Source organism: Panthera pardus, unplaced genomic scaffold, assembly GCF_024362965.1.
Source record: "Panthera pardus isolate Hobbes unplaced genomic scaffold, ASM2436296v1 HiC_scaffold_21, whole genome shotgun sequence".
Taxonomy (NCBI): Eukaryota; Metazoa; Chordata; class Mammalia; order Carnivora; family Felidae; genus Panthera; species Panthera pardus.
Window position 1 is genome coordinate 62,265,037 of NW_026526777.1, and position 27,129 is coordinate 62,292,165.

At 40.2% G+C, this 27,129-nt stretch overlaps 3 protein-coding genes across 4 annotated transcripts in view; 1 reads left to right on the plus strand and 2 right to left on the minus strand.

Annotated features, from left to right (window-relative positions):
* The window catches only part of OPN3 (opsin 3), a 45,815-nt gene extending 35,310 nt beyond the window's left edge, over positions 1-10,505 (minus strand). Inside the window, exons 1-2 of one of the 2 annotated variants that reach the window (XM_053909377.1) lie at positions 9,971-10,502; positions 5,797-5,857 (exon numbers count right to left, since the gene is read on the minus strand). In XM_053909377.1, the coding sequence (XP_053765352.1) occupies positions 5,817-5,857; positions 9,971-10,343 (414 nt within the window). In that variant the 5' untranslated portion in view covers positions 10,344-10,502 and the 3' untranslated portion in view covers positions 5,797-5,816. Of the gene's footprint in view, positions 1-5,796; positions 5,858-9,970 lie in introns of those variants that run through there. The other variant, XM_019423152.2, reaches the window with a different exon arrangement.
* On the minus strand, positions 558-10,085 carry CHML (CHM like Rab escort protein). Its single transcript, XM_019423124.2, has 2 exons — positions 9,971-10,085; positions 558-5,550 (listed from the first exon to the last, which is right to left on the minus strand). The coding sequence occupies exon 2, from the start codon at positions 5,521-5,523 to the stop codon at positions 3,562-3,564; it is 1,962 nt and encodes a 653-aa protein (XP_019278669.2). The 5' UTR covers positions 5,524-5,550; positions 9,971-10,085; the 3' UTR covers positions 558-3,561.
* Positions 10,506-17,474: 6,969 nt separating the features above from the next.
* Positions 17,475-27,129, plus strand: part of WDR64 (WD repeat domain 64) — a 138,936-nt gene continuing 129,281 nt past the window's right edge. The window contains exons 1-2 of the mRNA XM_019423099.2: positions 17,475-17,801; positions 23,053-23,183. Coding sequence (XP_019278644.2) covers positions 17,657-17,801; positions 23,053-23,183 — 276 coding nt within the window. The 5' untranslated portion in view covers positions 17,475-17,656. The remainder of the gene's footprint in view (positions 17,802-23,052; positions 23,184-27,129) is intronic.

Genomic DNA, 27,129 nt, shown 5'->3' on the forward strand with positions numbered 1-27,129 from the left:
TCATAACCCATAGTTGATATTCAACTGATGTTTGTTGAAGTCAATCATCTTGTTTTGGATCGGTCAGGCTGACAGGAAGAAAGGGTCTGCTAGCATCCTCAGTCCCCTGAGATTTATCCTTAGCTGGTCTCCCTGAGAATACTCCTTAGATGGAGGCTTAGCCATGTCTATGAATCCAAATCCATCCTTCAGTTCCCTGGCATTCTTGGATTTGGGTCCACACTTAAATTAGTATTTAATGCCTTCATATTGATGTCCTAGAATGCCTTAATATTATTTCTATTATTTCCACCCTTGGTTCTGGGGTTTCCATTAAAAAAAAATTGTCACAGTATACCTTCTTATTTCTTAATACTGAGCAACTAAGAAAAGATACAAAAGATACAAAATCCATCCTAACCAAGAAGTCCCTTCCATCAAGAGTTGTAAAACATTCTGTTCATGTGTTTGGAATTATCTTTTGACTTTAACATTTGACTCTAACATTTTTTTTTTTTTTAATTTGAAGGAGAATTTTAGAAGTTTCCAAAAAAAAAGTAACTTTATCACCAAATCAGTAAACCACGTTACCAATTATTTTTTATTTGTATTGCACACAATATTTTACAGAAAAAAAATAAAGAACCCCTTATTCTTAAACTCCAATTAATTACATGTTTTCTTCTGATTCTTCTCAATGTAGATACCTAAATTTTTACATAAATATAATCAGTACATAAAATAATTTAACACTTTTGAATCTCATTTAACATTTGTTCATACAATTTTACATATAGCAATATCATTTAATGACTATATAACAGTCTACAACAGCAATACCAATACATCAAAATCTGCTCATCCATTTCCCAATTTGGGGCTTTTTTTTTAAACCCATATGAATGAAATTGCTAGAAATATCTTTGTATAAGTAGCTTATTTTTCTTTTAAATACTTCCCTAGGCATATGCTATTCAAAGTGAGTTTATCTAGCAAAAAAAGATTGGTTACAGAGCTCTTGTTGTAATCATCTAAATAATTCTTTTAAAAATTACTAATATAATAATGCTACTGACATGAAGACACGTGAATTTTAAAATGTTTTGCTGTAATAGCATAAACTAGGTCAAAGTTGTTTCAATTTGCATTTTTAATACTATTTAAATCTGAATTATCATTCCAAGAATTCACTTTTATTTGTAGCTTCTCATTTGTACTCTATCTTTTCATTAATATGCTTAGTAAAGAGTAGAAAGCCTTATGGATTTGCATCTACTTTTTAAAAAACATTAAGCACTTTATTCATGTGTAATGCTAGTTTTTTTTTTAACCCAATCTTTTCTTCATTTTCTTTGTTTGGTGTCCATTTTTCATTTTTCTTTAGTTGATCTCACCTACTTTCCCAATAATGTTTTTCACTGCCATAAAGTTTTTTTTGTACTACTGGGATGAGAATTGTAGTCTTTTTATTTTTACCTTTATAATCAACATTTTAATTCATCTGGAATGAATGGCCTTATCATATGTAAAGCGGGCCCGATTCTTTTTTCATACTGACATCCAGGCTAGTCTTTCCACCAGTAGTTATTTCATAATTACTTGTTTTTTAATTGGTTTGTCTTTAAATCCTAAACTTTCTAAATATACTATGATGCTGAGTAGGGAGTTTAAGGGCAAGACTCTCATTTTTTTCCCCTAAGTTAAAAAGACAAATCTATCTTTCCTTGCCTATTTTCCTACTTTACACAATTCTGTCAAATTATTCAAAGTATCAGTTGGAATGGTGAGTGGAAGTGTAATAAATCTATATATTAATGTCATCTAGGGGCATTCCTTTGGATAGGATTTCATACACATTACCTAACTTAATCCTCACAATAATTCGGCAAAGTACAGTTCTATAGATGGTGAAATTATCTTGATGGGTTTAAACCTAAAAATATACCCCACAAAACCACTTTATCACATTCAAAATATGCATAAATATTAAGACGAATTCACGACTTGTTTCCAGTAAGCTGTAAATTTCTTAAATCTTTTTCTCCTTTTCCTCACCTTTTAGCCTAGTAACATCTGCATTTCTTATAAACATGCTGTTCAGATCAAAAGATACTCTAAAAAGCATTACTTTGTCAAAACTTAGCCAAATTCTGCTGCCAGGAGCTCCACTGCTCTAAACTATATTTTTAATTAATCCTAATCTTCCCATTTCCCTGATGAGAATCAGCTGAGAGACCCGAGTCTGGAGCAACGCTGCACTGACTTCCAGGAGCATGTTTCCCCTCCCGCAGTACAGGCACTCTTGTAACAGTTAATGTTAGAAGAAAGCCTAGATTCCACTGTTGGCTCTTCTACACACACCAGACCCTGAGCAAATTATTAATAGTTGTCTTTCTTCTTTAAAAATCTATTCACTATCAGCCTCACAGGGTTGTTGAGAAACTGTAATTAGAAAGCACAATAAGCGCCTAACATAGAAATGCTCCATTCCAGAACAAAAAATTGGCTTAATGGGCTCTCTTCCTATAGGATTATCATTCTAAGGAACAGAAACAGGAGACTGAAGTGGATGGAGTTTACCTCTTCTCGCAACTCCACAGATACTCACAACTGTAGTACAACAGTTTTGGCTTCTGATGGTTCTAGAAAAAAAATGTTTCTGTCGTTTAGAAATCTATGGATGGTTTTGAGAAACCATCTGTAATCCCAGGTTAGAAATGCCTCACTCCATTTCTTCTTAGGAATTTCATAACAGCCAATCTGAAGTACCTTTTCCTGGGGGCAAGATATTTTGGCCTGAGTTAGAGTTGTTGGAAGTTCTTTTCTTTTAGGTGCCAGCACAGGGCTCTGCAGCAATTTTCTGAAGTATTAAATCAGAACTAACCTTATGCCCTAGACTTCCTTTGGGACAAACTTCCCAAGAATGAACTCTTCAATGACTAAATGAATTCTCCAGCACTTTCTGTCATCTTCTGATTGTGGTGGTGCCCCTGACTCATAGGTTAACAAGAGTCAAATGGGGGAACTGCACTGCAAAGTGGAACTGAACTGCAAAGTGTATTGTAAACACGAGACCTTGACAAATAAAGGAACATGCAAAGCTAATCTTTTAACAGTTGGCACTTGCATAAGTTGCTATTGCTACCATCATGTCTGTACATTGGTATCATATACAAAACACCCACATAATTTACTGTGTAACTATTCAGAGGTGGTAGCAACTGTGATAGCTGCAAAACGAATTAAAATATTCCTTAGATATTATTGTTGTTATAGACAAATACAATCTGAAGATCATTAGTAGATATAGATTACCTGCCGTTAAGCACAGTTGCTAATATGGAACCCTCACTTATACACCCAATACTAAAATAAAGTTAACCTTGTCCAGCAGTCAATCAGTTACTGATAGGTTAACAAAGACATCCAATGACTGATGTCTCAAACAGAACTAAAGACAACATCTACACAGCATCCATCATATAACCAGTTCTAATTACTCATATAGGAAACTGTCCTCTAAATGAAAATACTCTGATGCCAGGACGAAGGTCCAAAATAGCACTTCCAGTTTGCTTCTTCCTAGTTTTCAAGATGTTTCCCTGGGCTTTCTAGGTTTTTGCTTCCCTCAGAGGAGTCTAGTTTGGCCATGATTATGTTATTGGTTCCAGAACCCTCTGGTTGTTTATCATCACCATCAAAGATAATGTCTTCTGGATTTGGAGGTGGGGGACAGAATTCTTCACTTGGAAAGATCTCCCGGAACAGTGTTTCAGCTTGCTTGACCGCATGCTCATTTCCCAGTCCACAGTCAGGCCCAGAGCAGACATAAACATTGGGAGGTAAGCCATTATATGAGCTTCTGCTGACTCCGGAGGAATCTCTCATATTAAAATAAAGAGCCCACAAGAGTCTTGGCTTTGTAAGTTCCTCCTCATTTATTGCTGCTTCAGTATATGGAGTGAATAGTTTCTTTACTACTGAGTCTAAGTCTTCTCTTGCTGTTTTAGAGGAGGAACAGGTCAGATGTACCAGATAAGTGTCTTTCATGCACGTCATGGTTGAAGAACATAATTCAGTGACACGAACGGCACATGTTCCTGAGTCCGCTGGAGGCACTATCAAAATGGAAATTTGCTGATCTGAATCTGTCTTTAGTATAGATTGATCTGTAATGAGCACTGCCCTGGAGATCTGCTTATACTGTATATTTGAGCATGTTTTCTCAGAAAGGTAACTATCCTCCACAATAAAATATTTAGCATTTATTCTTTGACCTAAGTGATCTATAATTGCTTTACATCTTCCAGATTCTTTGTCAACTACAAGGCATTGAACTTTATGGCGAAGACAATAGATTCCACCAAAAACTGCACACATCCTGCAGAAACACTGGGGAATTTCTCCTTGGCCATATAAGGGAAATAAAAAGGGAGTGTTGCCAAACCGTCCAAGACACTGAAGGAAGTTTTTTGTTGCTTTAAGGCCATCTATTGTAGTGCAAGATGATTCTGTCATTGCAATGGAGTGCAGTACAAAATGCTGGAGGTTGGGGGTTAATTTTTTAGTTTTTAAGTATTCTGAAAATGAGCACTGCATGAAAGCTTGGTATTGGTCAGGATGTTGTTCATAGTCTAAACAAAATGTAAGAAATTTCATTAGTATCCTCTTTTCAACCATAGTGAGTTCTTTGCTATTGAAGACATCTGCTCTGGAACAAGGCACCTGTTCTACTTTTCCTTCTCGAAATGCAAGAATCCTAGTGACATTTTTAAATTCTGCATAACGACTAACATTTGATTTGATTAAAAGATCAATTAGCAACCCTTGAGAATACAGGAGCTTTGATACCAAATCAATATTAAACCTCCTGCTTTCTTTAACTATTTGAGAGTAAGTAATCCTATTTCTCTTTAGTTGATCATTGTTGTCTTCCTCTATAGGTTTGTTTTCAACTGTATCTTCATCTGAAACTGTGAGTCTACAAGTTTCATCTCCACAATATTTTTCTTCTGCCAAGGTGCCCTCTACACCACTTACTTCTAGTGAAATCTCTCCATCATTTTTTGGAATGTCTTTGGCAGGCATTTCGTAGCTAGTAACATATGAGTGTGTTTCTTCAGACAAGCATGCAGAATCCAGAGGTTTAGTGAGAGTACTAGATGTCAGTGAGGAAGGATTTTTCTGCAGAGCATCAGTCTCTTCAATTTTGTCATCCATATCCTGACTGGCATAACAAAAAACTTCTGTGTGTTGAATGGTTTCATCCGTCTTGCGCAGAGTGATGGCTTCTTCTGTTTCATGAATCAGGCCTTGCCACGAGGCAGTACTTTCTTCTGCAACATCACTCTTTTGCTGGTACTCCTTCAACCAGGAGAGCAATCCTGAAAAGTTGAAACTTGCCCAGTTTCCTCCATAGTAGCTTCTTGAATCGAGATGCAGAACCCTCTGACCACTTCTTGAACACGCAGCTGCAAGGATGGATTCAGGCAGACCTGTCCCTATTATGATCACATCGAATTCTGTGGGGAGACTGTCCGCCATTCTGGAAGATAAAGCGTCTGCTGACAACTGCCGATAAAGGAAACACGTATGAGTCTAGGCTGAGGGCTCAGCTGGGACGTGAATGTGCCGTAATAAATCTCTCCTTGTGGTATTCCAGTTCATCCCAGAAGTACTGAGGCTGCAGGTCCTAGCTGTTTAACTGTTACCCTTTCTTAATACTGTTTTCCTTAGGTCAGTAGCATAAAAATATGATAAAATATATCTAATCACATCTGAGAACACTAAAACGGATGTGTGGTTTTCATTTCTGTATTTCATCTTAGCAGTAAATGTCAAAATGCATCACACATGCATTTGTGACTGGAACTCTTCTCTGAAAGAAGAAAATTCAAGAAAGAATACAATTGTAAACAATATTAAGAGAAAAGTAATTTCATGCAACAGCAATTACAATCCACTGGAGTCTGATTTGTTATTAGGACATAAGCCTCTATGAAAGCAAGTCATTAAATGCTTTCTTACATATTTTCTAATTTCTTGAAAACAACAGAGATTTACCCCCCAAATTACATAATAATGAAGAAGGGACATCATAATGTCCCATAAAAATAAAGAACTTTCGTAATACAATTCTAGAAGTTTTGCTTTTCTTTTTTTAAATATATATATATTTTTTACATTTATTCACTTTTTGAGAGACAGACAGAGTGCAAGCAGGGGAGAGGCAGAGAGGGAGGCACAGAATCTGAAACAGGCTCCAGGCTCTGAGCGGTCAGCACAGAGCCCAATGTGGGGCTCAAACTCACGAGCGGTGAGATCATGACCTGAGCTGAAGTAGGACACATAACCGACTGAGCTATCCAGGTGCCTATAAGTTTTGCTTTTTCTAATACTAATATTTGAATAAAACTATACAGAACTGTGAGCTTAGACTATAAGAAATGCGTGGTTCCACCTGTTTATGGAAACAGACTACATACTATGTGCACATTGTCATGACGAGGAATATTTCTGTGGCCAATTTAGTCAGTGGGTGTTTTTAGAACAGCTGAATGAAAGACATTTCCGTGCCAAAACCTCCCGTAGGATCTCGTGGTAGCATCATGAGACTATTTTAGTGAATTAACCAGATTATTGCAAAGGGATTAATTCAGTCAAACAACCGGCATTTTGAAATATTTAGGTGCATAAAAGGTCTACTGAAGGGAACATGCATTTATAACAAATCTTTATATGAACGTACACACACACGTGTGTTTTTAGGTGTAAGTTAAAAAGGAGAATTTCTGCCTTTCTAAGTTAAAATATATTCATATAAATAATACCTACTTGTGAAATCCAAGTGAGCATGAGGTGGCTTGCATTTTGCCAGCCTCTGGCTCTGTGACCCTGAATCTCTGTATCCCAAGATAAAGGCCTATCTAAACATCCTCTGCCAAGATTAACATGTTATTTGGATTTTTGGAGGCGGTGGGAGGTGGCAGTGAAGAAAGCGCCCCCCCCCCCCCTCTTAACTTCTGGCATAACGCTGGTTATATACCATGCGCAGAACATTTGTGTGGCTAAAGGGGCAACAGCGAAGGGGGTGTAAGGCATACTGCCCTGGCAGTTTTCAGGCTGACACACTATATATATACCATGTGATGTCTCAGCCGTCATCGTCATCGTGCAGCTAGAGGGAGCGTTCTTTGAGCACTAATGTTCCCTACCAGTACACTCACTGAAATCTAGATCAGTACTAAATGGGCCTGCCTAGGCTAAGATGACAAATTACTTGGACATTTGTAAAACAAGCCATTCGACCGAAAATTGGATTAAATCGACTAGTTCACTGAATGGACTGGTCAGTTTAAGTGAAATGGCCATCTTAACAGTCCTGTCTAGTCAAAGCCTCTGCCTCAAGAATATCAGGGATTCTACTTGCTGTCAGCATTCCCTGAAAAAACAGGAACTGAGCGGCGAAATGAGGCGGCCGCCCAGCCTGTTCATACATGTATGTATGCATTACTTACCCTGCTTTCTTCCAGCAGGGTGTGAAGAGGAAGACAGAACCCAGGAAGGTATACGAGGAAGTGTAACCACACCATGTGCGTATTATTGGCTTAGGAGACAGAGCAGATGATACAAAGCATAAGTGCTAAAACCAGGCACCTTCTAACCCACAGATGTCCAAAGAGTCCTCAAAACACCAAGCACATAGGACAGAACCACCTTAAAGAACATTTAGCTCACTCCTCCATGACATAACAAAACTGATGGCAGGAGAGTTTAGTGACTGGGAAACTCCATACAATCGGTTAGCCAGGCAACAGAGCAGAACCCACTCTCGTGTCATCAGGCCAGTGGGCTTTCCACTTGATAGGGCAGTGGAAACAAGCAGCCGCTTTGGGAATTTTTAAATTTCCTCCCCCTACAACACTCCATGTTAGTTCTTGTTCAGGGAGAATGGGGAGGGGGGGGTACCCTCCCTTTCTTCGACTTTAACTCTTATCTAGGAGCACAATCCTTGGAATTTACTTCACGCAAAGAAATTCTTAATCCTGGCTAAGAACTTTTTAAGTTCTATCATACCTCCACTGTTGACTTGTCTCCCAGGGCTTAAACAAGTCTCTGAATCTCTTAGCCCAGAGTTTCCACCTCTAATTTAAAAACAGGGATAAAGTCATGGTCGAAAGCGTAACTGTATGCCCAGAGAAACACAGAAGTCAAAACACCATGTGGTGAACGTTTCTACCAGTTTTAGATAATCCCTTCTGACTAGGATGGGACCTGAGCAGGGAGAGGAATGAAGGAGGAAAAAGCAATGGAAGAGAAGGAGAAGCAGCAGCAGAGTGAGGTCACAGAGAGGAGATAAGGAAGAGGGAGGATGCTAGCACTAATAAAGAACTCCACACACCCTGTTTTTAAAGCCCCAGGCACAAAGTCCAGGTAGAAACAGAACTTCCCAGCACATAAAGAGCACTTCTTGGAAATAAGAAATTTCATGTCTGTGATCAAACACCTGTTGCCCATCTCAGGGAGCGTTAGTGATGATACTTCACAATTAAGCTTCGATCACCCTCTTTCTGAAAACTTAGCCTGCCTAAAAAATTGCCTGGCACGTATTTTAAATATAAATAATATAATCACCTAGCCATCTACATTACCACCTACAAACACTTAACAGCCCCCTCCCAAGTTTCAAATCTTTGTATAAATGAAATTCTCACATTAATGCCTATTGAGGAGGGGGGAAGTAGTATTGGAATATTAGAATCACTGAATCAATCAAATAAATGAAATCATGATTTCTATTACTTTTTTTCTGGTTTCCTTTAAAATACCAAAGAGTGAGTTAGATCAAATATTTGGGTTTGCCACAACATAGGAGATTGGTGAATAAGAACATTTCTGATAATGCTGCAAAGATTTTGTTCTCAAAAACCTGCCAAGATAAAAGCAGTAATAAATTATCAATAAATACATTTCAGGATTTTTCTTTTTTTTAAGGAACTTTAAGACCTGAGAAATACACATTCTCATTTCACAGCCTGTACAAATGAATTCCTGGAGCACACACAAAAAGGTACTTCCCAAGCTTAGAAAATCATGTCCTCAACGATACATTGGGTAGATCATCCTTCAAAATGTCAAGTCTCAGTGAGACTTGAATCTTCCACAGGATTAGGAATATTGTTGAAATAAATCTTCATTTTAACAATCAAGTTCTACTTTAATGAAATCTACTGGCTGCACAGCTAATTATTTGTCCATCTCGGGTGGGATTCTCAGAGCCAGATGTAATCTCACCTTAGATTTTGGTGTGCTGGAACCACTAAGGAGGTAAAATATAGTAAAAATAGCTTATGAGCCACAAGTCAATTTGCATTCTGAAGACCTGAATGAAGCTCTTTCACTTCCTAGGAAGCATTCAAAGGTTTACATCTGCTAATGAGCAAAATTAAAGAAAAGAAATACACACTGCCACTCGGCTACATTTCTACTTCTCATTTTAGAAAACAATATTGAATGAATTAAATCTCTTCTCATCCCCCTCTCCAGCTTTCATGAGTTACTTTTTCTTGAATCTGTTGACTCTACAGCCCCTCTTTCCTTTCCTCAAAGTGTAAAGCCGCTGTTTCGTGGCCTGTTGAATTATATCGGGAGGTGAAAACAGAGAAATGAGATGAACTGGACAGTGGCTGGAGGGAGCTGGGGCTGAAGCCGGGCCGGCTGCGTTGGAGAGGGGCGGCCACAGGCACAGAGCCGGGGCCGCCGCAGGCCGAGAGGAGGTGAAGGAAGGAGGAAGGAAAAGCCATGCGGCGCGGGGCGGACGAGCGGAGGCGAGGCCGGCGCGGGAGCTGAACTGCAGGGCGGGCTGGAAGGGAGGCCGCGCGGGGAGGAACTGGGAGTGGGCTGGGTGGCGAGGGGACGCGCAGAGATGGTGGCAATGCAGGGAACGGGAAGTTTTCAGAGGGGAGGATGCTTTCCTCCCAGCCCAACTCACCGAAAAGGCTGCTGCTAAACCCGTCCCACACGCAGCCCACGGTGTCCCAGACCCAGCCGTTCCTCAGGCAGGACACGAAGGTAAAGGTGACCCCGAAGAGGGACACCAGCAGGTCGCTGAGGCTGATGTTGACCAGCAAGAGGTGGGTGGGAGTGCGGAGCCGCTGGAACTTGTAGTAGAGGACAAGCACCAGCAGGTTGTTGCCGACGCCCAGCAGCCCGATAGAGCCAAGGAGCAGCGCCAGGCGCTCATAGGTGCCCGGGCTGAACAGCGGCGCGGGGCTGAGCGTCCCCGCCGGTCCCGGCCCCTCGGCGCCCGCGGCCCCGCCGCCCTCCCAGTGGCCCTGGCCGCCGCTACGGTTCCCCGAGTACATGGCCCGGCGCCGGCGCGCACGGCGGCCGCGGCGCTCAGCCTCCTGCGCGGGCCGCGGCACGCTCCGCACTGGGTGGGGCTCGGGCTCCACCGCCCGCCCCGGCCATTGTGGGCGCCAGGACCTCGACACGTCACCAGAGGCCGCCCTCTTCCGCCCCTTCCGCCCGGCCCGCCACTGTAGTCCCGCCCCCTACCCCGCGCGTCGCGTTCCCGCCCCTCCCCGCTCCCCCGAGACCCCGCCCCCTTCCCTTGGGCGCTCTCCTGTAGCCCCGCCCCTAACCCCCGCTTGGTGCGTTCCCGCCGATCCCCACACCTCTGGCTCCCTCTCGTAGCCCCGCCCCCTTCCGCGCCGCGCGCCCCTATAGCTCCGCCCCCTATGCCCCCGCCCCTCGGAGCGTCTAGTTCCCTGCGGCTCCGCGCGCTCTCAACCTCCTCATAACCCCGCCCCCTCTTTCTGGCGCTTTCCCGCAGCTCACCTCTGGCGTATCCTCTGCTTTGCTCGCAGCTGGGCCTTCAGACTCTCCTTCCTGGCCCCAGCACCCACTGCCCCAGCGTGTGCCCGCACTAGTGGACAGCAGTAGGCGAGCAGGGAGGAGAAGGCAGTAGGGAGGCAAATCCACCGCAGTGGCTCCGCACATCCCATCTCCCTGCACCCGGCTTGAAAGCATCACACGCATGCATCCAATTCACTCATGCATTTTCTCGTTTATAAACATTTATGAGCGCCTGCGCCTAACACAAGCTAATGAGAGGGTGGGTGAGGGCCTCCCATCTTGGGTTTCTCACCATCCCAGGAAGCTGTAATAACTTACTGCTAGCCCACAACATTACTCTCATCTCACACAGGTAAGTGAGCCCCAGGCTGGACCCCTAAGGCCCGCCATCGTTGTCCTTCCTGTCCTGTTACTGAGGCCTGCCAAAGCTCTTCACTGGTGGTGACCATCCAGGCTGTGCTCTCAAAGCTTCAACCTAAATCTAGCTGCTATAGAGAGGTAGGTGCTATATTTAGAACACACATTTTCCACTTGGCCTTTTCCCCAGTAGCCATGAAAATATAGTACAAGTCAAATATAGGTTGTGAACGTGATCATAGTCTGCGAGGGCACCACTGTCCCTGCACAGCCTCTAACAAGGTCCCACAGGAGGACCACAGTCCTGAGCCAGACCTGAAGGTGGCCCTGGGTGCTGGTGACAAGCACAGTGTGGAAGGGCAAAGGAATTGTCCTCTATGAGGGTGTTTACCCCTTCTACCCCTGTTCAAAAGACCAGTAGAAAATCACTAGCTTCACTGAACCCCCATTCTAAATTCCCTGGAAATGCAGAATCAAATAGGGCGGGGTGATCTCTCCACCCTGGTGCATTGAGCAGTAGCTGAGGGGGGGGGGGGGGGTTCCGCCCTCAAAACCTTGATTTGTCTTTAAAGATTCCAATCTGGATTTGTCATCTATGAGACTTATTAACCCATCCACACCTTTAAAAAATTCATCTAATTTTAAATTTTTTTTAATCTTTATTTTTGAGAGAGAGAGACAGCATGTGAACAGGGGAGGAGCAGAGAGAGGGAGACACAATCTGAAGCAGGCTCCAGGCTCTGAGCTGTCAACACAGAGCCTGATGCGGGGCTGGAACCCACGGACTGTGAGATCATGACCTGAGCCAAAGTTGGACACTCAACTGACTGAGCCACCCAGGTGCCCCTCATATAATTTTATATTTTAGATGTATGCAAACATTTAACAAGTTCTATATGTTTAATATGTTTAATGTTCACTATGTTTTCATCACACTTCCTATCTAGTCTACAGTAAGTTCTCAATAAATATTTGTTGAATGAATAAAGGGCTCACTATATTTTTTTCTAAAGCATTCATTCATTCATTCGTTCGTTCATTGGTGCTGAGTCCCTGCCCTCACAAAGCTTACATTCTGGTAGTGTTGGGATAGATAATAACCAAGTAAGTACATGTGTAGTGTGTCAGATGCTGATATGTGCCATAAAGAAAAAATAAGGCAGAGAAAGGGTATGGGGGAGAGAGTGAAAAGATTATTTTGTACAAATGGTTATGGATAGCCATGCTAAGTTCTGCAAACACAGGGAGGATGTACTGGGTTAGGACTGTTCTTAGCATTTTGGAGGAAAAACAAGGAAACCAATGTGGCTGGAGCAGAGGGCAATTAAGAAATGAGGGCAGAAATATGGGTGAGCAGTGATTGGGCAGATCATGCAGGGCCATGGCCATTTTAATAAAAGGACTTTTGCTTTTACTTTCTCAGAGTAAAGTCCAGGGAAACCTATATGGGAGAAGAATAATAGCAAGGAAGGAAAAAGAGGAGTAAGAGGCTTTTGGCAAATGTGTAAGGATTTTGATAGAGTCATTATTATAATACTATTAACTGTTAAAGATATTTATTATACTCAACAGAAGCAGACTAATACCAGAAATATGATTTATATTGTCAGTAATGATATATATTTTTATTTATTTTCAGAAGTATGTTATGATAGGAGATGGCAAAATACCACACCTTAAAAAGCAAATGCATAAGGACAGACATAGACCAATGGAACAGAATAAGCAAATGCATAAGGACAGATATAGATCAATGGAACAGAATAGTCAAGATATAACCTTTCACATATATGGTCAATTGATTTTTGACAAGGCTGTCAAGACCATTCAATGGGGAAAGGAAAGTCTTTCCAACAAATGGTGGTAGGAAACCCGGATGTCCAAATGCAAACAAAAAACAAACAAAAAAATCAAGTTGGACCTTTCTCTTATACCATTTAGAAAAATTGACTCAAAAAGGAGCAAACCACTAAACTTAAACACTAAAACTATAGAACTCTTAGAAGAAAACATAGGATAAAAGTCTTCATTGCATTGGCTTTGGCAATGATTTCTTCAATATGGCACCAAAGGCATAGGCAACATAAGAAAAAATACATAAATGAACTCCAACAAAATTTAAAACTTTTGTGCATCAAATGACACTATCAAGAGAGTGAAATGACAGTCAATAAAATATTTGTGAATCATAGATCTATGAAGGATTAATATATAGAATATAAAAAGAACTCCTGCAACTCAACAATAACAACAACAAAAAACCCCAAGCAACCCAATTCAAAAATGGGCAAAGGACTTAAATAGACATTCCTTCAAAGGTACACAAATGGCCGACAAGTGCATAAAAAGATGCTCAATATCATTAGTCACTACAGAAATGCAAATCAAAACCACAATGAAATATCACTTCACACCTGCTAGAATGGCTATTCTCAAAAAGTAAAAACTAAAACAAAAACTGGAAAATAATAAGTGTTGGCAAGGATGCGGAGAAATTATAACCCTGGTGTGCTGCTGCTGAGAATGTAAGATGGTGTAGCCACTATGCAAACAGTGTGGCAGCTCCTCAAAAAGTTAAGCATAGAATTATCATATGATCCAGTAATTACATATATCTATCTATCTAATCTCCAAAAGAATTGAAAGCAGGGACTTCAATAGATATTTGTACACTGATGTTCATAGCAGCCAAAATGTGGAAATGAACCACATGTCCATTATCAGACAAATGGATAAACCAAATGTGGCATAAAATGGAATCGTATTCAGCCTATAGAAAGGAATGAATTTCTAGTACATTACAACATGGATAAACCTTGAAAAAATTATGCTAAGTGAAATAAGTCAGACACAGAAGGACGAATATTGTATGATTCCACTTACATGCGGTACCTAGAATAGGCAAATTCATGGAGATGGAAAGTCAGGGGCTGAGGACTGAGGTGGGAGGAAATGGGAGTTAGTGGTTAAGATCACAGAGCTTCAGTTTGGGATGATGAAAAAGTTCTGAAATAGACAGTGGTGATGGTTGCATAACATTGTAAGTGTGCTTCAAGCCACTGACTTGTGTACACTTTTATGTTATGTATATTTTCACAATAAAAAAGTAGATGCAAATTGTGCCTGCATTTCTCAGAGTAGGAAAAGGAAACAGATGCAACCAGCTTATTGAGCAAGCTGGACTCAGCAGGTGTAAGCAGAAAGTAACTTTACTCTCTCCCATTACTGATTTCAAATGTCTTCTCTGCACCTGTTCTTTAACTGCCTTTGAATGATATTTTATGAGGTTCCAAAGCCTGTCTTCCTTGATTGGTAAAGTTGTCATCTGATGTTGGCACCCTCAGATTGTAGCAGATTTTAAGTGCTGTCATTTTCTAGGGTGATTTGTGGGTTCTTTTGAGGACCTGAAGTGACAGAGATCTTTCTCTCACAAGTCCCTTGACAGAGGTAATGCCTTTGTCAGCTGTCTGCTTGCATCTCCCCCTAGGACCCTGGTTAGGGCCCCCAGACCCTGCAGGCAGTCTTCTCCAGTAGGGGCCCTCAGAGTCTAGCATCTACTCCTCTCGAAATGTATGCATTCTAGTCACACCAAATTCTGGGTGTGGACTGCTGTGGAGAACTGGCCAGCCTCAGTTTCTCCCCTCTGGTGCCCACTGGGTAGAAAGAAATTGAGAAAAGTCTCGGCCCTTTGACTGCTCTGAAATTCCAAGGAACTGTTAACTAGTGCTCTCCCCGATCTCCTAAGAAACTACCTTCTCTTCAGTAGTTTGAAGGTGAGAATGAGCTACTACCTGCAGAACTGGCTTCCCAGTATCTCTGTGCATCTTCCTGCGTGGACTGTGCAGCCCTGTCCTTTAGAATGGGGGAGTTCTTCAGTTGTATTGTGAGGCCCCTTCCAAGGCATCAAGGGGTCCATTTTAATATCTTCCTACACTGGAGCACTAAATCATCCATGTGCCTATATTCCAAGCAAATCCTTTATAAAATACAAGGGGGCAGTGAGGGGGAATGGAGACATGTTTTATCTGTCATTCTTGCACGGGATCACTGATAACCCCCAGCCTTCCGCATCATACACATGTCATGTGAGAGGGAACTTCAACACTTGCACAATCAAGTAAACTTCCAAGGACTGGGATGCATGCTTCCCTACTCTCTCTAACCTTGGTCCCTGGTGGGAAACAGAGCCCTTACAGAAATATCTTGCCAAATATATCTGCATCTTTTCCTGCCTTATGAAACATAATTTAATGAATGTAGTTGAATTAAAAAAGAGAGGGAGAGAGAGAATCTTGCATGTCTTCAGTTCTGAATGTCAGTTCTCCTAGTGCATATAGCTCCTCAGATGCGTAGGAATCAGCTTGATGTATAAACTGTGTATCTGTCCACATTCGCCTTCCCCAATGCAGACGTTTAAACAAATGCATACATGTGTTTAAAAATGAAATTTCACTGAGAACCTTGCCCTTAAAAGCAGAGAGAGAGAGATATCTCCACACCAATACCCATTGTAGTGAAATTTTTATACACTTGGGAGAAAAAGAACATTTATAAGCTTCCTGTGTGTGCATGTGTGTAAGGGGCAGGGGATAAAAACAAGTTATGTACAAAGAATCAGGGATAGACTAGCTTATGATTAGCAGCAGAAACTGATTTGAAAAGACTTCTTGTAACAACATGAGAAACAAAAGACAGTGGAATAAAATCTTCAGAATATTAAACGAAAGTGATTTCCAACCTAGGATTCTATACCCAACCTAATATCAATCAAATGCAAGAGAAGGTTAAGAATATTTTCAAACATGCAAGGTATAACAAAAATGTATTTTCCAGGCACTATTTTTGTACGTAAGCCACCAAAATGAGGGAATAACAAGAAAGGCATAGGAGATTGGATAAGGACATTTCCCAAGTGATGGCAAAGGTGGAGAGCAGTATAACAGCTATGCCCTGATACACAGATGGCATCAGTCCAGGCTTCAGGAATGTGACTCAAGAGACAGGCACATGGAGGGGTGACATCAGGATGCCTTCTCTTGTATCATCTTTTTAGACTAGCTCGGGGAAACCATTTCACCTTGTAAATGTGCTTTATTTTTTCAAGTTTATTTTTTAGCAATCTGTACACCCAACATGGGGCTCAGTCTCATGATCCTGAGATCAAGCGTCACGTGTTCTTCCAACTGAGCCAGCAAGGCACCCCTCTAGAACAGTTTTTGATTTACTGAAAAACAGAAGATAGTGCAGACAGTTCCCATATACCTACTCACCCAGTTTCTCTTTTTATTAACATCTGGTACTAGTGTATTTGTTACAACTGAGGAAACAGTTTTGATACTCGCTAATAACTAAAGGCCCCAGCTTAGCCAGATTGCTTTAGTTTTTACCTAATGTCTTTTTGTGTTCCAGGATCCCCACCAGGATGCCACGTTACACTGAGTAATCAAATCTCCTTAGGCTTCTCTCGACTGCGATAGTTTCTCAGACATTCCTCATTTCTCATGACCTTGATAGTTTGAGAAGGGCTGGTCAGGGTTTTTTGTTTTGTTTTGTTTTACCGAAGTACAGTTGACAAACAATGTCGTATTCATTTCAGGTGTACAACATGTGGCTTGACATTACTCAACGCTCACCATAAGTGTAGCTATCATCTGTTACCATCCTATATCATTACAATATTATTGACTATATTCCCCATGCTGCATTCAACTAATAACATCTTGAAGAACTTTCGTCTCAATCAAAAACTACCCCTTCCCCACTCCTGCCTCACTTGATCATTTCCACTGAAGGTCAATGCATAAAGGAAGAAGAAACTTCTTTATTCCCTAGGACCTCTAAAGATATCTTTATTTGGGACAGAAATGACAAATGCTGAAATATACCTTCATCTTGAGAAGTTTTTGGTTCCATATCCAGCAAAGCTACAAGAATGAGTGGTAAGGTGACTCTCCACAGCATTTTGAGGAAGGCAGATGGTTTGAGGTAGGAAGAGATCTAGGAGAGGGAAAGTAATGCCAAGTCTCTTTCACTGGCCTTTACCTATTCGACTTCCCTCCAGACAGTGTACATACACACACACACACACACACACACACACACACGCACGCACAGTTTGTGGGGAAGGAAAGCTTAATGCCCTCCTTATGAAGGAAGGGGAGGTGACAGAGATATTATGATGCAATGGGGGCCATTTGAAGGACACTGGTAACATTATGAGGTCAGGATACTTACTGAAATGTTTGCATATATGAAATGCATTAGATTAAGTCAGGGTTCCTCCCTGCTAACATCCTAGTGATGACTCTGACTCCTACCCACAGTATGGGATTTTAAGACCGAAGGAATGAGACCTGGGACAAAACTGAGACAGCAGGGAGGCACTGTACCAACTGGAAGGTTTTCCAAGTTGGCAAATTTGTGCTGTTTATTTCTGTACAGAAATAAATAACTCTATGTCCCTATGGATATCAAGGAGGGAAAGCATTTAAACACTGCACTTCAGATTAGCAATTTCAAGACAGCCTTGAAAGGGTTTGAAAAATTGATTGAACATGTAGCAGCCCAGAAAAGAGATGAAAGAGCAGGCCTGTTTATACAAAAAGAAGGTAAGATCAGTGATTATAGGGCACTCAATTGGGTCTGTGGTTAGAACTGTCCAATGTTTTAAGCCACTAAAGAGAAGCAATGTTGCTTAATAGCAAAGACATTGAATGGGAGGCCTGAGTTCTGACTCTGTCCCTAACTAGCTAAGTCATCCTGGGGAAGCTTTGTTCATTTCCTTGAACCTAAATTTGAGACATCAAAAGTAAAATTAAGGGGTTTCCTTAAGTGGCATCTAAGAATTCTTCTGTGGGATCTACCTCTGATGTCTTGCTGGTTGACCTGGGATTCCCAGTAGTGCACAGTGACCATTAGCGAGCCATAGAAGCTGCCCTGCCACCTCTTAAGGGTATCATGAGACCATAAAGACATTCATAAGCAGGGCAAAGTTTTTCTGAAACTTTTGTTCACTGCCTGGGCCTCCCCTTATGTCTCTAGGCTGGAATAATTTGGAGCATGCCAAGGTAAGGGGAACAAGGTAGGCAGTGGTCTGCCAGGATCATTACCAGCAGAAATACCAACACAGAATGGAAAGTACACCACCATGGTCAGGACTCAAGGGGACAACTTTGGGGCACTGAGGACAGCAGTGACAAATAAGGCTTAACAGCAGAGTAAAAGACTAATGGAACAAATCCTGCTGTTACAAGAAAAGCAGCAGAGCCCATACAATTGCAAAGGGGTCAGCATGGCCAGCCTCTTAACGTGCCAGGCTGGACAGCCACAAATGAGTTAAATTGTTGACTTTCCATATCAAACACAAAACTGGTATTATTTGAATAGTGTTTAAGAATTTGTAAATCACCTTAATAAATATAATTTAATTGATTCTCACAACAAATATTACTGTTATTGCTATCACCCCCATTTTACTTGTCACCCCAAGTCACTCAACCTCTATGTGTTAGAGATAAGACTCAGGGCTTCTGGATGTAGTATTTAGATGATTGTGAACTTGGCTGGGCTTTCTAAACCTGTAGACAAAACTTATTTTTTAATTTTTATATAGTTAAAAAAATGTTCCCCAGTCTGTTTACCTGTAATTATCTGTAATTGATTTTCCAAACCCTTACCACTTTTGTTGAACCCTGTCTGGATCTCAGCTCCCCTTGGCCAAGCTTACATCATCATAAGAAAAAGCAATGCCAAAAGACAAGAATTCTCTCAAACTCCCTTTACTCCACTTCTGAGTTTCCCAAACCAGCACCTTTCATTCTTCTATCCCTCCTTTTCTCCAAAGCCATCACTCTACTGCAACAACTTCAAAATCTCCTTTTTTTTTTTGGCTTTGTCCTCTCAAACTAAAAATATACCCAAACGTCCTGACCTTGACTTGTTCTTCCCTATAAGCTGCCACTGTATGCCTTTGCTTTGATTCACCACTAAATTTCCTCACAGTGTCACCACTTAATTTTCAATCTACTCAAGTCTGACTTCTCTCATCACTTTGCTGAAAATGCTCTTACCAAGGTATTTCATCACCTTAATACGGTTGCCGAATTCAATCAATTGTTTTCATTTTCCAGCTTACTTGGCTATTTCACTGCATTAGCAGCTTGCTGCCTCTCCTTCCAGAAACTGTCTCCTTCTGGGTGTCTCATCACACCTCTCTCCTTTTTTCCCTTTCTCATTCTTCCTTTGCCTCCTTTTTTTTTTTTTTTTTTTTTTTTTTTTTTTTTTTTTTGAGCCTTGCCTGTGTTCTCTATCAACCTTAGAGCAGAGACTCCATCTACATAGTCTCCTGAGCCAGATATCTTGCTATAACCTTTGACTATTTCATGATGGTATCTCACTCTTGGGTTATTACAACAGCCTTTCAATATAATAGTCTTCTTGCCAAGTGTTATTGCCTTATTTTTGAAAATTTTTTAGACAAAGAGAGAAAGAGAACATGAGTGAGGGAGAGGGGGAAAGGAGGAGAGAGAGAATCTTAACCAGGTTCCATGCTCAGCTGGAACCCAATGCGAGGCTCAATCCCACCACCCTGGGATCATGACTTGAGTCAAAATCAAGAGTGGGATGTTCAACCAACTCAGCCACCCAGGTGTCCCAAGAGTTATTCTTTTAATTTTTTTTTTAAACTGACACATTGCTGGCTTATTAACTCAGCATTAAAGTCCATATATGTTAACTTGACATTCGGGGCTATTCCCAGCCATGCCTCAATCTACCTTTCCAGCCTCAGCTCCTGGAACTTCCCTTCATAAACTTTCTGTCCTAATATGAACTTGTCAGCATTCCCAATGACTTATGACTCTGATTTTGCACGTGTCATTCCCCAAGTGTAGAGTGCCTTTCTTCCTTTTTTGTGCCTATAACTTTTGCTCATCTTTTAAGACCCAAATCAAATGTCATCTCTTTGTAAGAACTTTCCCCAGGCAAAGCCATCCTTAGCACACTGTTAACTTGCCATTTTGAGGAATTTCCCTGCTGCACCTAACCTGCTGAAATGTGTGTGTTCCTGCCTCTTCTTTGCCGTAGCACTTGAACTGTGAGTGCTTTGAAGGCTTTATAACCTTATGGTTAGCCCAGAGTCTTATATCCAAGAAGTACTCTTGAAATGTGTGCTAAGCAAACAAGTTAATCTTGCTTTCACTTAAAGCTTGCAATCACAAAGCCACATTGAAAAACTTCCTTCCTCTATAGTATATGTGTTTATGTGTATGTATATGTAAATATGTATCTATACAGAAAGAATATATTTTAATATAGCAATATATATTTTATATAATATTATACTATAATATGCCACAGTATAGTGTACAATAGATATGTAGATATACAGTATAGATTTGATAGAAAATAATAAGTACAGATAAATTTCCTTCCATGAGAGAGGGACTGACCTAAAAGATTGAGAAAGAAGAAATATAATCTTAACTTTCATCAGACTTCTAATACTAGCATATATTCATATTTATTCATAAGTACTGGAAAATAGGGTCTACTTCTCATGATAGGCAAGAAGCTAAGAACTAGAGAGAATGTTTTTAATGTAACAGTGTCTATCTCAAAAATGATGTCAAGGAATTCACCCAAGGAATTCATCTGTGTAATATTACTGTTCGATCATCTTGTCAGTGACCTGAGAGAATTAAAATAATCCAGGAAAGGAAAGTTTCATCATCCTCATCCAGTGGCATTTACAGTGAGACTCATTTATAAGGAGACACATCATACTCACAATGGTGTGAATTTAAAGCAGCTAAACTATTTGAATATCTCATAGGAATTTTACATTTAATAAGACCAAGAGGGAATGCTTTATTCTCCCCCCTCCAAGACCCATGGTCCTTCCTCAGTTGCTTCTGTTTTGGTAAATAACACCAATACTTGCTGAGTTTTAAAACCAAAACCATGAGTGTCATTCTAGAACAGGATTTTTCAACTTTGGCACTATTGACATTTGGGGCTGGATGATTCTTTGTTCTGTGTATGTGTATGTGGGGTGAGGGAGGGGCTATCCTGTGCATCGTGGGATGGTTAGTATCTCTGGCCTCTACCTACTAGATGACATAGCACTTCCATTCCTAACTGCAACAATCAAAATTGTCCACAGTCAACATTGCCAATGTCCCTGTGGGAGATAGACGGCAAATCCTCCCCTGGATGAGACCTGTGGCTCTGGAATCCTGCTTGTCCTTCACTCCCCACCCCTGCCCCCAACAGCTTCCAATCAGTTATAAGTCTTTGTCATTCTACTTCCAACCATATCTCGCCATCGCCAGTGCTACCTCTCAGTGTCTATATCACTTATCATCCAATTGAGGACACTTTCAAGAGTGAAAGGGTTTGTTATTATTAACTAATTTGAGAATATCAGTATAAATTGGACTTTCCAAGACAGCCCAGGATGTACATTGGCTAGTGCATCGTTCTGGCCAAGCCTCTACTACCTGAATCCCAGATTAATGCACTAGCCCTTGCTAGGTTTATAGCTGTCACTCTTATAGCTGTCACTCTTTATAGCTGTCCTTACAGCAGCCAGTGTGCTTTGAGAAAAGTTTAAGGCAATACCTTACCATCATGCTTACTCTCATGCTTAGAATAAATTACAAACTACTGACTCCAGCTTAACCCTCCTTCTTGGTAATCTCACCTCACAGTGCTTTCCCTGTCCTCACTATACTCCATATCCATACACCTTCTCAGAACATGAGTCTTTGGTTGGCCTCTGCCTAAAATGCTGTTATCTAGCTTTACACATGGCTGAATTCTTTTTGCTTATTAGGTCTTAGCTTAACTGTTTTTACTTGTGTCCTTAGAAAGGCTTCCCTGCCCACCAACACTGATAGATAGAGAATTCTCTCATAGCTCCCTATTGGTTTCCTTCCCAGAACTTAGCTCACTCTATACCTAATAACTTTTACTTTGCTCCTAAGGTATAATATACATACATTGGAGCCCAAAGAACACAACTAATCTTAAGTATATAGCACGGCAAATTTGGACATTGGTAAACATACCTGCAGCTGCCAACCAGGTCCAGACAAAGAACATTTCTAGCATCCCAGAGTCTCCTCATGTCCTGTCACCTCTCACATTAGATAACCATTAATCGAATGTCTATCTCTAGTAATTAGTCTTGCCCATCACAATCTGTAAATACTTTATTTGTTGGTTTACTTGTTGGTTTGCTGTGTCTTCCACTAGGACATAAATTCCCAGAGGAAGGGAACTTGTCTATCTAATTTTGCATTCTAATTCCAGTGTCTAGCTCAGTTCCCACACATAACAAATTCTCAGTGCACCTTTGCTTCTAATTCCTTCTTGCCTTTAGACAGAACAGTAGCTCCCAAGTGAATCACCAAGTTTGGCAAAATCAATATTCAAGTATGGTGTGTGTGTGTGTGTGTGTGTGTGTGTGTGGTGTCGAAATAGGTTCAAAGAACCTATCAAGAATTACTCCCTTTCCTTGAAGATGGGCTGTAGCAGACACTCTTGATTGGTAAAAATTTTCCTGACAGAAAGGAAGTAATCCACTTTCTGATCTTTGTATTCCTGAATAAAACTCCTAAAATAGTTGAAATATAAGTTTTGGAGGAAAAACTAAACACCAACGTAAAATATTTTCTTCTAATATTTTAATCAAGGGACAAGTTCTGTTTCTAATTAAAAGAACCTTAAAATGCAGCAGAATCTGGTTTTAATAGGTTGAAATAATGAAATAGATTAGAAAATAGAAAAAGGAGCTGAGAAATGCAATATAGTCCTTGAAGTCTGATAACGATGTTCCTGCACTTTGTTACGATGCAGATGCAATTGATTATGACAAGTTTTATGCAGCCGTGGAGGAACTCTTTGGTCCAGAAGTGAAGAATCAAGATGTGAAATGTTTTTACAGGAAGCTCTGCAACAACCCTGATGTGTCTGTAGACTGGTGTGAGGTAGTCACTTTTCATGTTCATTGTATGAAATCTGGGTATTATTTCTCCTTGTTCAGGATGAATAATTTAATCAAAAAGTTACTCCCACAGGGGTTAAGCTCACAATGTGTACATGGTATGTGTAAACTCCATAAAGATATGGCCACCATTAGGGTTCCTGCGTGGTTCAGTCTATTAAGCATCCGACTCTTGATTTCAGCTCAGCGAAATCAAGACCTGAGCGAAAATTGGATGCTTAACTGACTGTCAGCTCTGTGCTGACAGCTTACAGCCTGGAGCCTGCTTCATATTCTGTGTTTCCCTCTCTCTCTCTGCCCCTTTCCTGCTCACGTTCTGCCTATCTCTCAAAAATAAATTTTAAATTTTTGTAAAAAAAATTTGTTAAAAAAACAAGAATAACAAATAGTAGAAAATGTCAACGGATAAATCTATCAAGGAATGTATAAGACTATCACACTTACCTGAAGGATTAAGAGAAGATCTGGAAAATTATTAAGGCACTCAATTTACAAAGATCTCAATTGTCCCCAGTAATTTGTTAATATTTATAAATGTAATAATTCAATAAAATAGATTTTTGGAATTAATACAGCTAAGCTAATAGATACCCAACACATCAGTAATTGAATTTTAATATATCTCTTCTCAATTTAATAATTCTTATAAATATTTCAGGTTGCTTTTAGAAATTGAAAAACATTCTCACAAACTTCTGGTGAGTACTAACAAGCCTGGAAGCTTCAGTCTCCAGATTAGCATGAAGATTCTACTGTGTACCATATTTTTAAAGCTTTTTCTTTTTTCAAGAAATGAAAAGTAAAAATATGATGTTCACTTAGATCTTTACTTGATTATGATATCAAAAGCAAATATATGAAAGCACCCTATGTATAAAAATATATATCTAGGTGGAAGTGGAAAGGGATTACCAGAGAACAAGGCTCATGTATCAAAGACAACGAATTGTAATTGCCAAGCTTACTTCCTTTTCCTTTTTTCTCTCCCTCCTTTCCTCCCTTCCATCTTTCCTTTTTGTTTCTTTTCTTTTCTTTCTTTTTTTTAAAAGCCTGTTGTGCCCATGGAAATGTTTTAGCAGAGCTTGCATTATAAATATTTAAGCCTTCTGGGGGCGCCTGGGTGGCTCAGTCGGTTAGGTCGACTTCGGCTCAGGTCATGATCTCGCGGTCTGTGAGTTCGAGCCCCGCGTCTGGCTCTGTGCTGACAGCTCAGAGCCTGGAGCCTGTTTCGGGTTCTGTGTCTCACTCTCTCTCTGACCCTCCCCTGTTCATGCTCTGTCTCTCTCTGTCTCAAAAATAAACGTTAAAAAAAATTTTTTTTAAGTAAATAAATATTTAAGCCTTCTATTCAATGGTCACTTTTCCAACATGTCTTGGGTTTTCAGCTGAAGATTTCTGAGATGTCCAGCATGGTTACCTGATTTCTATACAATGGTGACCTGTTTTTCTGGAACTACCACGAATTAATGTTTGTGTTGCTAAAATTCGAGTGAATTATGGTCATCTTGTCAGAATACGCTAAATGGAACTTTAAAGTAACTGCTGGTTATTCCTAAAGCTAGAACACCTGAAATGAAGGTTGGGCCAGGACCCGATATGCCCCCTGCTTAGATGGTTCAGGTCACACCAGACAGCTGTATTAGTAAGACAGTCAAAGAATGACTGAGAAACATTGGATTGTTTTTCCTCAGTGAAGGTACAACACAAAATCTCAAAGAAGCTTCACTAGGAAAGACCATCATCCTTGAGGTTGAACCCTTAGAAACTCTAGACCTGCACTGCCCAAAACACTTCTTCTAGCTACCTGAGGCTATTTAGTACTGGAAATGTAACTAGTCTCAATTGAAATATGCTGTAATTGTAAAATACACACCGGATTTCAAAGATGTAATACACAAAAAGATTATAAAATATCTTACTATCGGTTACATGTTGAAATTGTATTTTGGACATATTGGATTAAACAAATACACTATTAAAATTAATTCTTTTTTTTTTACATTTTTTCATGTGGCTACTGGAAACTTTAAAGTTATATATATTGTTCTCATTATATTTTTATCGGTAAGCACAGAAAATGTCAAAATAGACATAGAAGGAATTCCTCCTGATCAACAAAGATGGATTTTTGTTGACAAACAACGGAAAGATGGACAGACCATAGAAAGTATTCAACTTTGTTCTTTGGGAACAGTATCAGAAAAAATAAGAAGATATTTGTCGTTGTTCTCCAAGAGCATAAGAATAAGAGAAAAAAGTTTAATATAGTGTGTTTAAATATCACAAGTTCAAAGAAAATGATATAAGTAGCCACCATGATTGGAAATGTTTATCTGAAGAATGCGATGTCAAATTCTTTACTGTCAACTAGTTCTACAGAGAAGTCAAATGTACAAAATGTCCCTTTTATTTGGGCACAAGTATAAATAGAGGCCTAGATATCAAATATGTGAATATTTGATATATTCATATATCTATATATATAATATATATATAATAAGTGAAATTATAAATTCACATATATATATAATATGTGAAATTATAAATTCAGCTAATTGTTAAAGCAAATATGTTTTATCCTCCAATTTTGAAAATATGCCTTAATATTGCCCTGGAAGTCCACATTAGAATTTAAAATTCTCACACCTTGCAGTTTCACGCTAAAATATAGAGACAAGGAGAGAGTTAGTGTCAGCCCACCTCCCTTAATTTTGCACCAATGGCCCCATCCCACATTATGGGGGACCATGCATGCACATATATGGATACCTCCAACCCATATGTCTAAGCTCCTTCTCCATCAACACTCTGCCTTGGGGACTCTTCAGTCCTAGGGGTGCACAAACCAGTGGTGTGTGGTCCACCCTCATGAGGATGTACCTAAAAGAGACTTCATGGGCCTGAAAGGAGGCTTGGAGCCCTTTAGGCAGGGAATTCTGGGGCCTCAGGAATCTAGGACATGGTTTAAAAGTATGAACTCCTAGTGGATAATGGCCCCTTAGCATCATGAACTAGAGTGGACCCTCTAAAGCTGAGCTAACCAACAGTAGTCACAAGGGCTAGTTACATTTAAATTAAATTAAATTAAATTAAATTAAATTAAATTAAATTAACAATTCAACTCCTCAGTTGTGCTGATTACTTTTCTAGGGTTCAATATCCAATGAGGCCAGAGACTATCATATTGGATAGGAGAGATTACAGAAAAGTCTTGTCATTGCAGAAAGTTCAAATGGCTCTATAAGCGTAGGTCCCAGGGATGGATCTAAAAGCAAGATTGCAAGTGCAAAGGCAGTTGTTTTGTCCTTTTTAATCTACTAATTCAATAAAATAGAAGATAAGTATACAGGGCGCCTGGGTGGCTTGGTCGGTTAAGAGTCCGACTTCGGCTCAGGTCATGATCTCACGGTCCGTGAGTTTGAGCCCCGCGTTGGGCTCTGTGCTGATAGCTCAGAGCCTGGAGCCTGTTTCAGATTCTGTGTCTCCCTCTCTCTCTGCCCGTCCCCTGTTCATGCTCTGTCTCTCTCTGTCTCAAAAATAAATAAACGTTAAAAAAAAAATTTGTTTTTTAAAAATAAAAAAAAAAGAAGATAAGTATACATGTGAGCTATCTATCTATCTATCATCTATATCAACAAAAGCCCTTAACCACTGAAAGACTTAAAAAGTTTGAGAAATCAAATGAACACTAAAACAGTCAGTAATTTTTCAGGAATACAGAAATGGCTGTTTTTTTCCTAAATCTTGTAAGTGTACAAAATGAACGTGTTTTTCCAAGGATCTGGGCTCAGTCACACTGTGTAAATCCTTTGGATATTGTCCCATCTATTGGTACCTTAAATTCTATGTCACTAAACTTTGAGTAGCCATGATGTTGACAATCATCCTTACTGTTCTCAATTTTATAATGAATATTTCTCACACACTCA